The sequence below is a fragment of the Osmerus eperlanus genome, chromosome 25, assembly GCF_963692335.1.
Source record: "Osmerus eperlanus chromosome 25, fOsmEpe2.1, whole genome shotgun sequence".
In the NCBI taxonomy this organism is placed as follows: Eukaryota; Metazoa; Chordata; class Actinopteri; order Osmeriformes; family Osmeridae; genus Osmerus; species Osmerus eperlanus.
In genome coordinates, this window is record NC_085042.1 from 4,447,938 (window position 1) to 4,463,452 (window position 15,515).

General features: G+C 44.7%; 3 protein-coding genes across 3 annotated transcripts; all 3 read left to right on the forward strand.

Moving 5' to 3' along the window:
• The first annotated feature begins 170 nt into the window (after positions 1-170).
• il12b2 (interleukin 12B 2) lies at positions 171-2,626 on the forward strand. Its single transcript, XM_062452124.1, has 7 exons — positions 171-180; positions 322-435; positions 594-851; positions 1,166-1,268; positions 1,375-1,574; positions 1,786-1,934; positions 2,504-2,626. The coding sequence occupies exons 1-7, from the start codon at positions 171-173 to the stop codon at positions 2,624-2,626; spliced, it is 957 nt and encodes a 318-aa protein (XP_062308108.1).
• Positions 2,627-5,714: 3,088 nt separating this feature from the next.
• On the forward strand, positions 5,715-8,559 carry LOC134011788 (protease-associated domain-containing protein 1-like). Its single transcript, XM_062451233.1, has 5 exons — positions 5,715-5,922; positions 6,761-6,861; positions 7,041-7,150; positions 7,342-7,509; positions 7,636-8,559. The coding sequence occupies exons 1-5, from the start codon at positions 5,853-5,855 to the stop codon at positions 7,754-7,756; spliced, it is 570 nt and encodes a 189-aa protein (XP_062307217.1). The 5' UTR covers positions 5,715-5,852; the 3' UTR covers positions 7,757-8,559.
• Positions 8,560-9,211: 652 nt separating this feature from the next.
• Positions 9,212-12,716, forward strand: LOC134012332 (E3 ubiquitin-protein ligase TRIM35-like). The gene is made up of 5 exons (XM_062452125.1): positions 9,212-9,754; positions 9,953-10,048; positions 10,169-10,399; positions 10,489-10,511; positions 10,596-12,716. The coding sequence occupies exons 1-5, from the start codon at positions 9,281-9,283 to the stop codon at positions 11,515-11,517; spliced, it is 1,746 nt and encodes a 581-aa protein (XP_062308109.1). The 5' UTR covers positions 9,212-9,280; the 3' UTR covers positions 11,518-12,716.
• Positions 12,717-15,515: the final 2,799 nt, after the last annotated feature.

Consider the following 15,515-nt stretch of genomic DNA (forward strand, 5'->3'; position numbering starts at 1 on the left):
TATTAGGGTCATATAAAACACAGAAGAAACCTCAACAGTTTAACTAACTGTCCACTTGATCGCTGATCTGACTCTGTCAACGCTTGGAATAGCAACGAGTTTTCTTTAGCATGGTAAAAAGAACCGGAGGATAGACAGAAGCGTTTTAGATTAAAACGTAAATTTAAGACATGGCATACTGTAACTGTGATGGCAATAATTTATGATTTCTTGGCGTAATTATTGTCTAATAGTCCGCTGAACAAATTCAGCATTCTTATAGCATTAAACACAATATCAGTATTTTTGTAACTAATATCAATTTCTGCTTCATTAATTCAGCATTGTATTATTTGTCCACTCTCCGCTGGCATCCTCAGAATATTTCAGGACCATGGGTCTTCCTACTGCTCTGCATACATGGGGGCCACGGACTCACCTCTTTCCCTGACAACTGTAAGTGTGTGTGTATGTGTGTGTGTGTGCGCGCGCGCGCGCGTGTGTGCGTGCGTGTGATCTACATCTTATACTTTTTGTGTCTTCGCTTTGCTTTGTCATCATGAATATGAATGCCCTCTCACTCAGGCGAACGATTTGTGTGTGTGTGGTGTCAGTGGTCGTAGGCAAGCGTGAAGGCAGTGTCACCCTGAACTGTCCCACGGAGCTGAAAGGTGAGGTGAAATGGAAGTATGAGCGCGGCCAGGACGCGTACACCCTGGACGAGAACGATTACGACATGGAGGGGCACAGCCTGACGCTCTCTGACCTGGGTGGCCCGATGCTGGGGGAGTACAGCTGCTGGGGCCAAGACGGCAAGCTGTCCTCCTCATACGTGCGGCTGGATGCTGAGGAAGAGGAGGCAGACACCACTGGTAAGTGTGTGTGTGTGTGTGTGTGTGTTTGTGTGATCTACTTCTACACATTTCTCTGATCTCTAATCATTTTAATAGACTTTAGTACAGCAGCAGGTTCAATGCTCGCATTGTGTTCAATAAAAATAAGCCGTACCTCTATCTCTCTGTCTCACCTCGGCTTCCTGTACCTGGTGCTACTGTCGGTTCTGTTGGTTTTGGCCATTATAACCCTGTCACTGCCCTGGTTCCTGTGTTGATACAATTCCTTTTCTCCAGCATTGCCCTGTCTCTGCCCTATTTCCTGTCTAAGCCCCTGTTGTCTGTATGTGTAGAGTCTCACCTGAGCTGCCGAGCCAGGTCCTACAACTGCTCCTTCACCTGCACCTGGAACAACAGCGAGGTCACCGCCCTGCGCCTGGGACTGGGCCCTGACTGGTACCAGAACAACCACACCACACAGAACGTATACTGTACATACCAGTACACATCCACACGGACAGACCTGTCTCACCGATCATTCGCCTCCCTTTTATGTCTCTAGTTTGGAGGGTAAGCCTTCCTGCCCCTGGGTCAGTCCCGATAACGGAGAGTCCAAGGGACTCGAGGGAGGCTACACCTTCACCCTCCTCCACCCCTTCTCAGCCTCCTCCGAGGAGAGCACCGCCTTGCTGGTAACCGCAGAGGCCATCGACGACCGCTCGTACTTCAGGGAGACCAAGCAGTTTTACCTGAGAGACATTGGTGAGTAGGGCCGTTTGCGCGGATGTGAGTTTGTGCTCGTGTGTTCGTGCCCGTGCGTGCGTGCATGTGTGTGTTGAGATGAAATCCCGAGAGGTTTGAGACCATTTGCAGCCCCGCTTCGTCACAGGTGAAGCTAAGTACGCTAACTGGCTGGAGTGATGCGTTTGTGAGTTTGTGACTAGCTGACAGAGGGTCCTTTGCATATTTGCAGTTCAACCTGACAGCCCACAGGAGGTGAAATTTCGGGTGGAGAAGCAGAAGTTAAAGGTCACAGTGGAGCCTGCGCCCACCTGGACCACGCCCCGGAGCTTCTACCCTCTGGAGCACGAGATAGAGTACCGGAAAAAGGACGACGGAAAGGTACTCAACCTATCCTGCTGTACATCCTTACGTTAGATACAGAAACACACACTATACATTTACATTTATGCATTTAGCAGACGCTTTTATCCAAAGCGACTTAAGAGAGAGCTTTACAAAAGAGCATAGGTCACTGATCATAACAACGAAATAGCCCCAAACATTGCGAGCAGCCAGAACATGAAGCATACATTGTGAAAAACCAAGTGCCAAAGGGAAGAACCATAAGAGCATGCAGTTAAACAAGTTACAATTAAACAACATGAAACTATACATTGTTCCATAATGTACGGAAACACATACATGCACCAAAAAACACATGCACTCTGTCTAGAAAACACTCTCATACAAAATCAGATTCACCGAACTGTGGAATCAATTAATGAATCGATTGATTAATTGATTAATGAATTAATGAATTCATCTCTTTTATTTTTCCTTTTCCTTATGTCTCTTTCGCTTCCTCCTTCCCCCTTTCTCTCGGTCTCCCTCCCTCACTATCTCTCTCTCGATATACATCTATTTTTCTCTCTCTTTCTTACTTTCTCTCCCTCCCCCTGTCACTGCAGGTGGGGAGGTCGACCACTGGCCTCATCCCGAGGGAGGTGAGTGAGCTGAGAGTGCGTTCCAGAGACCCTTTCGTCCTGTCTACCTGGAGCCAGTGGAGCCCCTGGAAAAATGTAACCCACTGAGAGATTTCCTTCCTGACCCTCAACTTTGTCTAGACTTTGTCTTTCCTTCCCCTGTCTCCCCTTGTCACTCTGTACGATTACACTCACCCCCTGCCTCCCTGTCCTTCTGCATCCTCACCCCTGCCTCCCCCATCTCCTCCCTGGATCTCAGCACTGTCACCCTCACCCCTGTCCTTCTACATTGTCACACCTGTCTCACCCATTTCCCTCTCTGTGCCTCTAGCTGCCACACTCACTCGCCCTACCCTCTTGATTGGTTGCTTATTTATCTTTCGTAAAACGTAATTGCTATATTATTTAACTATTTATTCGTTAATCTATTTATTTATTTATCTATCAATTTATTTATTTTGTTCATGTAATTTATCAGTAGGCCTAGAAACTGTGAAATGGGTTTATCATTATAATTAAGATATTATTCAATGCATATTTATTTTTTTACGGTGGTAGTGAACCATCATCTACTTGAAATACCATGGTATTTCTCTTATATAATGACAATTTAGGCAATAGTCTTGAACTGCTGTGTCTTTCAATGGAGAAGAGCCAGGTTAGGTTAGCGAGCCAGCTATACAGTACAGTATTGTGGTGTGAGATGTGGCACTGTCTGACTTATGGTGTTTCGGTGTAACCTGGTGGTTTGGTCTCCCCCTTGTGCTTCACAAATCATCTGGCTATTAAAAGCCTCTGTGTTTCCTGCCCTGTACTTCTGTTTCCTTGTTTATTTGTGTGTGAGTGTGTGTTTTGTGTATTTATATACATGTGCGTGCAACACCTTATTTCAGCATGTAAACACTGTACTTTTCCCCATATTACAAATGCTATTTGCTAATGTATTCATCATTAGGACGTGTCCTTATTGAAAAGCATAATGTCAACTACTACACTGGGCCCCTGTGGTTGCATGATCACAGTCATCATTTGTCAGAGCCATTTCCCAGTTTGCACGTCGCAGCTAGAATAGGCTAGGGTTAGAGCGAAACTCAGATGAACAACCAGCGAGGATTACAGTTGGCTGGTTTCTTATGACCCACAGATAACTGTCATCCCATCCCAACTACATGCTGCCCTGAACTACATTTGTTAGTATCTTAAATGACTAACTATAAAATACATTCGTACTCAAAGCCAACAAATTCAATCTCACAATAAAACTATTCTGTCGCTGCACGTGCCCCCATGCCGTAGACTACAATCATGGGCCTCTGTAACACAAGTACTAGGTGTATTCTCAGATTAGACACAGTCTGTGTGGTTATAAGCAAATCCTAACAGCCCGTAATTTCACAGGACTATCAAATACCAGCAGTACCCCTCATGTAACGTTAGATACTGTATTCAGTACAGATATACAGGAGTAGCACTATACATTTATATTCTTACATATTGCAGGACTACATTCATAATCTTACATAGCCATAGCCTAGATCAGTTGTTCTCAACCCTGGTCCTTAAGTACACACCTTATTCAAATGAATGGTCGTTAACAGGCTTCTCCTGAGCCAGATAACAACCCATTCATTTGAATCAGGTGTGTTGGAAGAGGGAAACATCTAAAACATGCAGGACCAGGGGTACTTGAGGACCATTGTTGAGAACCACTGGCCTAGATACTGTACATTTAGTCATTTAGAAGACACTCTTATCCAGAGCGACTTACAGTAGGACCAGCACTACATTCTTGCAACATATTTTAATGTCTAGTAACTGTATATGTCACACTATATGACTTTAGTTGCCATTGTTATTTGCCTAGATTTGATGCAAACTGTGTCTTTGTAAGGAAGTTTACTCATTCATAGCACACATGCACCAGCGCCGCAACCTCAGACCCACTTATGAACAGAGTGAATGAAACCTTGACATCTACACTTTGATTGACAGGTGCATTTAAAACGCAAAGAAAAGAAGAAAAGGATCTGCTGCAAAAACAAGAAGAAGAAATGTAGAAGAAGACATTTTTGTCATAATTTGGCCAATGACAATGCTCTTTTGGTGCCAATTGCCATGGCAGACAACTGACAGCTGCAGGAAGCAAAAATGCGTTTTGGATCATAACTGTTGATTATTGTTGGTTGTTAACCTTAAAAAGATAATACATGTGTCTTGATCCAAAGGCTGAACAATTGCAACTTATCATAGTGTCAGGTTACAGCTGTAACCTAGTCTGTTTACTCCAAATAGCATCCCCTTTAGTCTTATCTGTTTCCAGACAAGATATATCTCAGCAAGTTTTTGATGCATTTAAATTTTTTGTGTTATTTCACCTGCTGCTTGGCCCCGTCATTGCTGCTTGAAGCAAGCCTATAGGCCTATTTTAAAATATATTGTAGCCTATACACTCTTACACAATGTAGTTAATCACGGTTTATTATTTCTCTAATAACAAGGATACTGCTTATTTCTGGCAGAAGGCTGCGGTCCATCAGGACCAAAACCTCACGCCATAAGAACAGTTTCTTTCCATCTGCTACTGGCCTCTTCAACAAGGCCAAGGACTCCCATTGACATTCATTCACTTATTTAACTATTATAAGTCCATCTAATGGCAATTCAGTATACATAAGCCACCTTATCTCAGTATCCGATTGCACTATGTTGACCACTCACGCTGCTCATTCTATTCTTATTTTTATATATACTTTATTTTATATTTAAATTGTTGTATTCTTAGATTGTTTAGTTCTTAGAAATAGTTAAACTTTTGTACTTTTACTTAATTTAAGATTCGTATATGTTTAATGTTTTGCACCTCCCTGCCACAGTAAATTCCGTGTTTGTATAACATACATGGCGAATAAACCGAATTCTGATTCTGATTTGGGACTGGTGGGCCTAATTGATGGTGTGAACTCAATCAGTTTAGAGAGGCTGATCATTGACTAAATAAATTCCTAATATGTGAACAAAGGTGCGCTGCTTTTCTTCATGTTCATTTGTGTGCTTTGTGCTGTCACCGTTGTCTGTAAAGCAGCTACGTGTACCACTCATGGGGTACCACTACCACCTGCAAGTGTTACTGAATGGCTCTGTCTGTTACGAGACGGGCTTCAAGATTTGTCAATACAGAATCGGGAACGCATTCTCGTTAGCCAATCGCTGTAGATGTGCCATTGTCAAGACCCGCCTACGTATACTATAAACCTTTGGAGACATCTTTCGGATGAAGTCGTATGAATTATTATCATTGACCAACTGAAAATACTTAATTAACGTTGTAACTACAATGGAGCTCCTGAGACTTTGCTGGTGTATATATCTTGGCAATGTCTTTATACACTGGTGTTGCGTGTCAGGTGAGAGAACCTTTTATCTGACTTGCTAGCTGGATATGTAGGCTAAATAGCTAGCTAGTGCTGACTGAAACTGTTATTCTTACACAAGAACTAGCTAGTTAGCTTGCAATTCAAGATGATTCATCTTGCAGTGTCAAGATTTCTTTACTCCTCCCGTCAATAGCTCCCTGGCTATTAAGCAGTACTCAGTTTTCCATGTTTTACACATAATCTAAACTCACTTGCATATATAGTGTCGCAGGGATGACGTTTTATTGTAGGCCAACCCGGAAGTTAGTGTCGCATTTCCCTCGACATAAAGCCATATGAGATTTTTCCATTGGCTTTTGGATTATTGCAGAAAATAAACTCTGTAGCAAACACACGTTTATGATACCCACACGTTTTGTTCAGAAATATAATCCTCACCTATGTACATAACGTTGTATGATTTTTTAAGAGTAATTGTAATTGCCATAAATTCAAAGGTAACGTAGCAGTCTATGAACGAACTACACCACGGTCGCATGACTTTTACATCACCAAAACCATGTTTCAAACTTCTTATTAAGCACTTCATCAAGAGTTGGTTAACAGTATACGTTTGTATTTTTGTAATATACTGTAGGCATTATACCATATTATACCTTAATCACAAATTAGCTTTGCATTACACTGAGCTTACCAGAAGTGCAATACAAGTTATCTAGAGCTATAGCCTATATCTCATAAATATTTCTATATGGTTCTGAACCTCTATCCCAACAGCAAACACTGTAGAATCAAGATCTTAAAATGTAAAAAATACAAATAAAACACCCACTCACTTACACATTCCCATTTCCCTCTGCATGTCCAGGTCTTGGGGTCAACGAGTTGTTATATTTCCGAGTGATCAGCCCTGAGGACATAGGCTACATCTTCAGTGCTGCGCCCGCCAAGGATTTTGGAGGAGACTTTGTGAGTGTGAGAGCAGCCAAGCCAACAAGTCTTCCTTGATCTCCCCTCATCTCTCTCTCTCTCTCTCTCTCTCTCTCTCTCTCTCTCTCTCTCTCTCTCTCTCTCTCTCTCTCTCTCTCTCTCTCTCCCTTTCACTCTCTTCTTGCTCACTCTCTCAATCTCTCTCCCCTGCTCCGCAGGTGTCTTCCTATGATGAGATCTACTTGGTGCCAGCAGAACCAGCCGATGGATGTTCAGAGCTCAAAAACAGAGGACTGATTCACGGACAAGTGATCCTCCTGGAGAGGGGGTAATGATGTGTGTTTGGTGATGCACTGACAACCCGAACTCTCTCCCGGAAAGGGGGGTGGGGGTCATCGTGTTTGTTTGTGTCTGTCTTTGTGATGCGTCGATCCATTGTAGAAAAAGCTGTCTGCGTAACTCACGTGCCTCCTCTACCTGACGGCTCCCAGTCTCATCCTGGCGTGTGTCCGTGTGCAGGGGCTGCTCCTTTGTCCACAAGGCCCGAGCAGTGGAGGAGGCTGGGGGCACAGCCGTGCTCATAGCGGACGACGCAGCGGACAACGACAGCCAGTTTCTGGACATGATCACGGACGGTAGCACAGCCAAGCCCAGCATACCCGCTCTGTTCCTGCTGGGACGGGATGGGTAAGGGATCTTGCTCGCTTGCTTTCTCCCTCGCTGTTGTCCTTGACCTATCCTTCTCCCTCCCTCATCCTCCGACACTCTGCCTAACTCTTCACCCTCTCGTTATTGTCTTTGTCTCCCTCCTAGATTGATGATCAGAAGGTCCCTCCAAAGACAATCCCTGCCCTGGGCTGTGATCTCCATTCCTGTCAATGTGTCCTCACTGGCCTCTTTCCCTCTCAAACAGCCCCCCTGGACACTGTGGTAGCCCGACCACACACACACACACACACACACTCACAGAGGTACCTGCACATTCAAACACTTCTACAAACAGCCTCTGTAAGAGCTTGATCACACAAAGACACCCTGATGTAAACAAACCCCCTGGACTCTCCGGTTGGTTAAGAGGGAGAGACTAACAGTATTAGTGTCTATCACCCTGGACTCCGATTGTCTGTCATTAGAGAGGAACTCTGACATCCTACACTCTGATTGGCTATTATTGGGAAGGAACAACGCCATCCTGTATTTGGATTTGCTTAGACTGTGACTGGAATTACCATCCTGGACTGGTTAGTACTGGAGAGTTCTCTTAAAGGGACACGCACGGACACACCTGGTCTGGGGGTCGGCCCATTGCTGGATGATGCTCTGAGTGGACTACTTGAACGCAGAAACGCCTGCAGATCCTCAGATCTCACTGAGATGGATGGTGCTGACTCACATGTGGACCTGTGAATAAGTGGAGACTGGATGGTAGTGGGCAGGTGGTCGCCAGACTGATAAATCATCCTTGTGTGGCTGTTGCCATGATTAATTACAAGCACATGACCTGTGTAACAGGCTTGATTATGTTTGTGGATTGTTTAAAACCCAATTGTAGAAAAAGAAATAAGGGTAACAGCACACCTGTTAAATCAAGGGCTGCACCGCCAAGGACTGTGGACTGCTGACCCATACTGTACACCTATTGTAGGCCACATGACAAGCTAGTATTGCTGTAATAATTGTGTGCTACTCAGGTACAGTCTGCTCTGGAGTCGGGGGATGGGGGATGGGGGGTGGGGGGGTAAATTAAGGAGAGTCTTAATTGTTTTGTTTGGAATAAATCTATTTAGGATAAGAATTTCAGTAAATATCCTGATGTGTTTCTGAGGAAAATAAACTGTTATTTGTACTGCTTTCATCACTCTTGAATGTAAACCCTTCAACAATGACATTTCCTGACTTAAATACAATTGATGCAAAATATATATACATATAGAACAACCACAATAATACTTCTGTAGTGGACACAAGCACCTCAAACAATACTGGAGGCCAGTGAAACATCAATTTTCACATTGTAACTTGTTTCAGCATTTTAACACAAACATTTACAAGTTCCCAAGCAAAATTAAACTCAACAGCTTAGGGATGTCCTTTATTTTACTGTTGGGTATTACGATGTATCGTTTTTGTTGTTTAAACTTTCAAATTATGACACTAAATGGCTTACCATGACAGAATAGCTTCTTCAGTCATCCTGCAGTCCTACAGTGCCATCTAGAGGAGTGAGTTGTAGGTAAGGAACATAGGAAGGGGATGAACTAGTGAACTGAAATTGAAAGTAGATTTCTGACAACGAAGCAAGACGCCATTTCAGGGTGTGGGACAGACCTGGGAGTTATATGCTGTGAACTTTTAAAAAGGTAAAGAGGAAACTTAATTGTTCTGGTCAAAATTACAAGATAAGGATACTCTGCAGTAGGCTATATTTCAATATTAGCAGCAGCATTTTTCAGAAACCATGGCTGAAAAATTTGAGAGTTACTTGAACTGTCACGTCTGCTCTGAGACTTTCAGAGATCCTGTGTCTCTGGGCTGCCACCACAGCTTCTGCTCCAGCTGTCTGACTAAGTTCTGGGATCAGGCTAAAAACAAGAACTGTCCAGTCTGTAAGAGAAAATCCTCTAAAGAGATTCCAGGTATCAACTTTTCTTTGAAGGATTTAGCTGACTCATTTGCTGGGAGACAGAAAGCAGGATCGTCTGAAGAGAGGAGAGGAGAGGAGGAGGTGGAGGTGTGTAGCAAACACTCAGAGGAGTCTAAGACAGTGGCTGGTGTCGTCAGAGAGTCTGAGGTGCTTTGCAGTCTGCACAGTGAGAAGATCCGGCTGTTCTGTCAGGAGGATAAAGAACCCGTCTGCGTGGTGTGTCAAACCTCCAGAAAACACAGATCTCACACCTGTGTCCCAGTAGACGAAGCTGCCCAGGATCACAGGGTGAGAGGAAGAAGATTGTCAGATAAACATGGTGTTTTGAGATCAAATACAAGGACACTCTTGAAGTGGTTAAAGTTTCCTTTAAAGGATGATACTAATTATTTTTCTTTTCTGTTGCCACTGCATAATACCTTACAATAGCTCTTTTCTGATTCATTATAGATGAAGATTGTAAATGTCTGTCATGTGTCATTTCAGGAAGAAATTCAGACTGCCCAGAAGCCCTTAGAAAAGAAGCTAGAGGACTGTAATAAAGTTAAACTAACGTGTGAAAAGATTGCAGAACACATTGAGGTACAGTACGTGTTAGCCAATGCTGTGACCCACAGGCATTGAATTGATCAGTAAAGATTTGTTTATTATGAAAAAACGAATAATAAAATGCTAATGTGAGGTATTCTCTGACTCTAACAGACCCAGACAGTAAACACAGAGAAGCAGATAAAGGAGAAGTTCAACAAGCTTCACCAGTTTCTACACGAGGAAGAAGAGGCCAGGACTGCAGCTCTGAGGAGAGAGGGCAAAGAGAAGAGTGAGACAATGAAAGAAAAGATTGAGGGAATAAATAGAGAGATGGCCTCACTTTCAGACACAATTGAAGCCATAAAGCAGGAGCTAAATGCAGATGATGTGTCATTCCTGCAGGTAAGGATGTGTTTCAGTTGACAATTCATGCTAATCTGAAACATGGTTTTGATGACAATGCTTATCATTGCCCTTTTCTGTTCATTCAGCATTTCAGAATCACAGAGAAGAAGTACGTGAATTTATCATTCATCTTTTCTTTGTTTAAATTTTAATCTCTACCCTCATCAATACTGATCATGAACATTTGTTCCAGAGCCCAGGTCACACTGCCGGATCCACAGCTGGTCTCAGGAGCGCTGATAGACGTGGCCAAACACCTCGGCAACCTGGCCTTCAGAGTGTGGGAGAAGATGAGGGGGGTGGTCAGCTTCACTCCTGTCATTCTGGACCCCAACACTGCAGCTCTCTGTCTCTCTCTGTCTGATGATCTGACCAGTGTTAGACAGTCAGGCTCAGAGCAGAAGCTCCCTGACAACCCAGAGAGGAACACCAACTACACCACTGTTCTGGGTTCTGAGGGGTTCAGCTCAGGGAAGCACAGCTGGGAGGTGGAGGTGGGGGACCACCCTGACTGGAAAATAGGTGTGGCCAGAGAGTCAGTAGACAGGAAAGGAGAGATAAAAGTATCCCCAAAGTATGGAGTCTGGTGTATAAAGCAGATGAGTGGTAAGTACACCATTGGTCTGCGTAAGATTCTCCGTCTGAAGAGGAGACTCCAGAGGATCAGAGTTCAGCTGGACTGGGACAGGGGGGAGGTGTCCTTCTACGACCCTGAAGACATGACTCACATCGACACTTATAAAGACTCCTTCACTGAGAAACTCTACCCATACTTCTCTATTGGAGAAGGTGGTGATGCCAAACACCCTGATGTGAAGATCTGCCAATCAGAGATGTTGATGATTGAGGAGGAGGAGGAGGAGGAGGAGGAGGAGGAGAAGGAGGAGGAGGAGGAGGAAGAGGAAGAGGAAGAGGAAGAGGAAGAGGAGGAGGAGGAGGAGGAGGAGGAGGAGGAGGAGGAGGAGGAGGAGGAGGAGGAGGAGGAAGAGGGGGAGGAGGAGGAGGAGGGGGAGGAAGAGACCAGGTGGGAAGATGATGATGAGGATGATGATGATAAACAAGACTATGTTTCAGACTTCTGTGCCCGCTACCTGCAATCTAGGGACTTAGTCTGACAACCGTCTGGTGGTCCCACCGCTCAAGAGCGCCCGTCCCAACACAAGCTCTTCTCCTGTCTGGCCCCCCAATGGTGGAATCAACTGCCCACCTCCATCAGACAGACACTGACTGTCTCCCCACCTTCAAGAAAAGGCTCAAGACGCACTTGTTTCGGGAGTACAACGGTACTCAGGAATGATTGGCTGGACCTGTTGTTTCCTCCAGGATCACAATGACTCTTATTGAGAGACTTGTTGGTTAGTTGTAACTGTACTTTATACACCTCTGTGCTCTGCAGGTCACTCATGAAGGATGTTAGTGCTGTTAAATATTAATATTTCTGACAGCAGAGCAAGAGGTTGCCAGTTCAAATGTCTCCCTGTATGTTGCTTTAGATGAAAGCATCTGTTAAATGAACACATTATTATTGTTATGATAAACGTGTCAACCTGTCCAATTCAGGTAACATATGATCCTACATGTATGTTAGTCACATACAGTATGAAGGTGTTGGAGTTGGGCCTCGGCCCTCATACTGGGTCTGTTGCATCTCTGTTGTATCTCTGTTGTATCTCTGTTGTATCTCTATCATCTGCTGCTTCTATGAGAAGGTAGGATGCAGTACTGGGGATATGATGTCATACCTACAACATGTAGATATTCTTTATATGTGTGTTTCGTGGGGAGGAGGGCTTGATCATGTATCGTGTATTTAGATCTCTGAAAGGAGGTGTGGTGGAAGGCGGGGGTTGATGTATTCATGTTAAGATATCTTTGTAGTGGAGTTATATAATAATGACTGGATCTAGGGGTTCTGGGGTGATGTAGTAATGACCTGAGGTATTGATGTTGGAGGGGATTTTATCACTGTCACAGACATTTGGGAGTGTGTTCTTTGTAGACTCTGAGATGAGCAGAAAGTTTGTGAATTCAAATAATTATATTTTCAAATGTGTTAATGAGGGGTTAGGATTAAGCAGCTTGTATGTTGTCCAATGACTGACTCAAGCAGAGTTTGTGTTGTTTGATTTATGTAGTAAAATAAATGGTAAACTGATGGCAAATTGTTTGTTCCCTGACTCTCATCTACAACCTGATTTTGTGAATCTCGAATCGGGCAAATCTCTGCAAGTCAAGAGAACATGTTGGATACTAGAGATTGTCTAGTAACGTTTACCTTTTTGGACAAGTACCCGATAATGTACCACCTTATGAAATCATAAGAAAATATATGTTAAATTTTTCTTATGTGACGGGTAGGAAAAGTCAGGGAGTCACCTGGTTCACGTGACCAAGCCTAATGAGTCACCTGATACGCCCATTTCAAGAGTCCGGGACAAAAGCAGTGGTGAGAGCACTTTGCATTGGAATTTGGCTGGCGGTGATTAGCGTAAAAGCGGGTAAGGACAAGCGTTCTTTTAAAACAGGTTATGCATAGCTTAATCAGCAGTAGCCCATGCTTACCGGTGTTTGTGTTTATAACTCATAGTGGGGAATACCGTCCTAGCTACCACTGATTCTTAGCCAAGATTCAGTCTGGTGGAGGTTACATCTACTTAAATTCTCATTTTATTGATAACACCTTGACACATTTCCTTAAGTTAGCGAAACACATGTAGCACATTGGAGAGAACAGAGCCATAACCTGAAGAATCAGAGAAACACAGGATCAATATTATTATACAGAAGAAACCCAAACTGAGGAGAAAGAGCCCAGGAGGAACTGGAAAGAGCCGACTGCTGAGAGAAGATGGAAGGAGGTTTGAAACAGAGGGAGGAGGAGCAGGGAGGCAGAGATCCTCCAGAGTGGTCAGCTCAGTGTGGTCAGGGCAGGAGGGGCTCCCTGCTGGGTGGGAGGAGATACAGGAGTCTCAGAGAGACCACATTCCTCCTGCTGACTCCCTCCATGATAACTCACTGCTGTGGGGAGGGGGGAGAGAGCGCTGTTGTGTTGTGGCAGGTTTAAGTCACCAAAATGCAGTGACAACTTGACTCTTCAGTGAGCAATTTCAACCCTGATACAGTCGTGTGAGTAGGTCTATGTTGGGAACATGGAATTATGTGAAATCGATAGTATAATAGCTACGGCATTTTATGACATGGTTTAAAGGTTTTGTGATATATATAAGCTTCAAAGTCTATAAACGTGTAATTAAAAACAATTAGCAGTCACAGCATTTAGCAATGGTGTGCAAATCTTCTCCCTACTTGTTTGTGCTTCAGGTGTGCATGAGTGGTCCGCCCCCTAGTGGATCGCTGGTGGAACTGCAGGTGACCGTGCTGCCTCCAGCCAAGCAGGAACATAGTTCTGCTGCTCTAAAAATATACTGTGTCATTTTGTGTGTCAATTGAACATGTGAACTTGTTGGGAAAAAACCCCTAGCGTTTTTGATGATCTGCTTCGAGTTTTGTACTAACTGTTGCGAGGTTTTACCACTTACTTGCAATAATACTGTAGTACTAAAGCGATCAACAAAAAACGTAATGTTGATCCACGTCTCTGTTCATAACACGCATCACACACTGCTGTGGACCTCTACTGGAATATCTACCTATAACTGTCTAACGCAGTCTCTAAACACTGTCTCTTCCTCTTTTTATTCCGTTTGTTAAATCCAACTGAGTGACCAGTTAGTGATGGTGGTGCAGTAAGAGAAACAAAGGGAAGGAGAGGAGAGGAAGGAGAGAAGAGGGATAGGGCAGGTCCCTAGGTGTGGTGGAGGGATAGGGCAGGTAACTAGGGGTGGTGGAGGGATAGGGCAGGTCCCTAGGTGTGGTGCGGTCCTCCTAGTCTCTGAGCAGGTGGGCAAACATGACCGCCAGGTGGTGCTGTACCTGCTCCAGTAGCTCCACCACCAGGTAGTTCTGGAAGGAGTAGGGGTCTGCTGGAAAGCTGAAGATGTCTTCCAGGAAGTCTAAGATCATGTCCTGAGAGAAGAGGAGAGCACAAATGCTGAGGTGCCAAACAAACACTGGAAATATTGAACAAGAAAGAGAATGAGAGAGAAAGAGAGAGAAAGAAAAGGAGAGGGAGAGCAAGAGAGAGAAAGAGAGAGAGAGAGAGCACACCTTCAGTTCCTCCAGGTATATCTGCCCCTGGGCTTCCTCTGTGTCCTGGGGGAGAAAAGCTTCCAGTAGGCCATACAGCTGGACCATGAAGCCCCCTGGAACCTGGGGTGGGGGTGGGGGAGAGCAGGAGCAGGAGGGAGGCTGGATCTAAACTGTTACTGACACATCTGTCAACCACTTGTACACTTCGGTGTGGACTGTGGAGTAGATGGTAATGACTTCCATGTCCCTATCTAGAAATGGTGATGTCACTGCACCCCTGTGATGCAGGACCGGGGAGGCGGGGCTCTTACGGTGAGACAGTCAGACAGGTTTGTGTCCACTGACAGTGTCTAACACCTTCTAGAATGTGTGAGGTCACAGACCCCATGCTAAAGTCGCACAGTGGGACTGACTTGCTCAGTAAAAGCTTTGTGAGCTTGGCACATTTTAAAGAGCATACCTGGGCCTTTAGGGGGCTGAGGTCAGAAGGGGAAAACATGAAACTCCTCTCTCCCTCTCCAGCCTCTTCTGCTGGGGGACCAGCAGGCTGCAGAAGGCCTCCTGCCGTGCCTCCAGCCCCTCCTCCAGAGACTCTCTTGACCACATCCAGCCTGGGGGGAAGAGAGGGGAGGAGGAAGAAGGTGTGTTGGGGGGGGGAGGGTAGAGTGGGAGGATGGAGGGAGATGGGGAGAAGAGAGGAAGGAGAAGAGAGGGTGGGAGGACAAACAGAAGAGGCAGAAGAAGAGGGGAAGAGGGAGAGGAGGGTCAAACCTTAAAATATAGAATCATCCAAATCACTGCTATCTGTTATCTGTGTGACACGTCTATTGACCGAGACTAGATGTGTGGGAGTCATAACCTTGTCAACAAACCAGAGTATGAACAGAAGTGACATCATACCAACGAGGTGTGATGTAGTCTGGCCCAGCCTGACTCTGAGCTCCTGCTGCTACTGTCTGTGTCC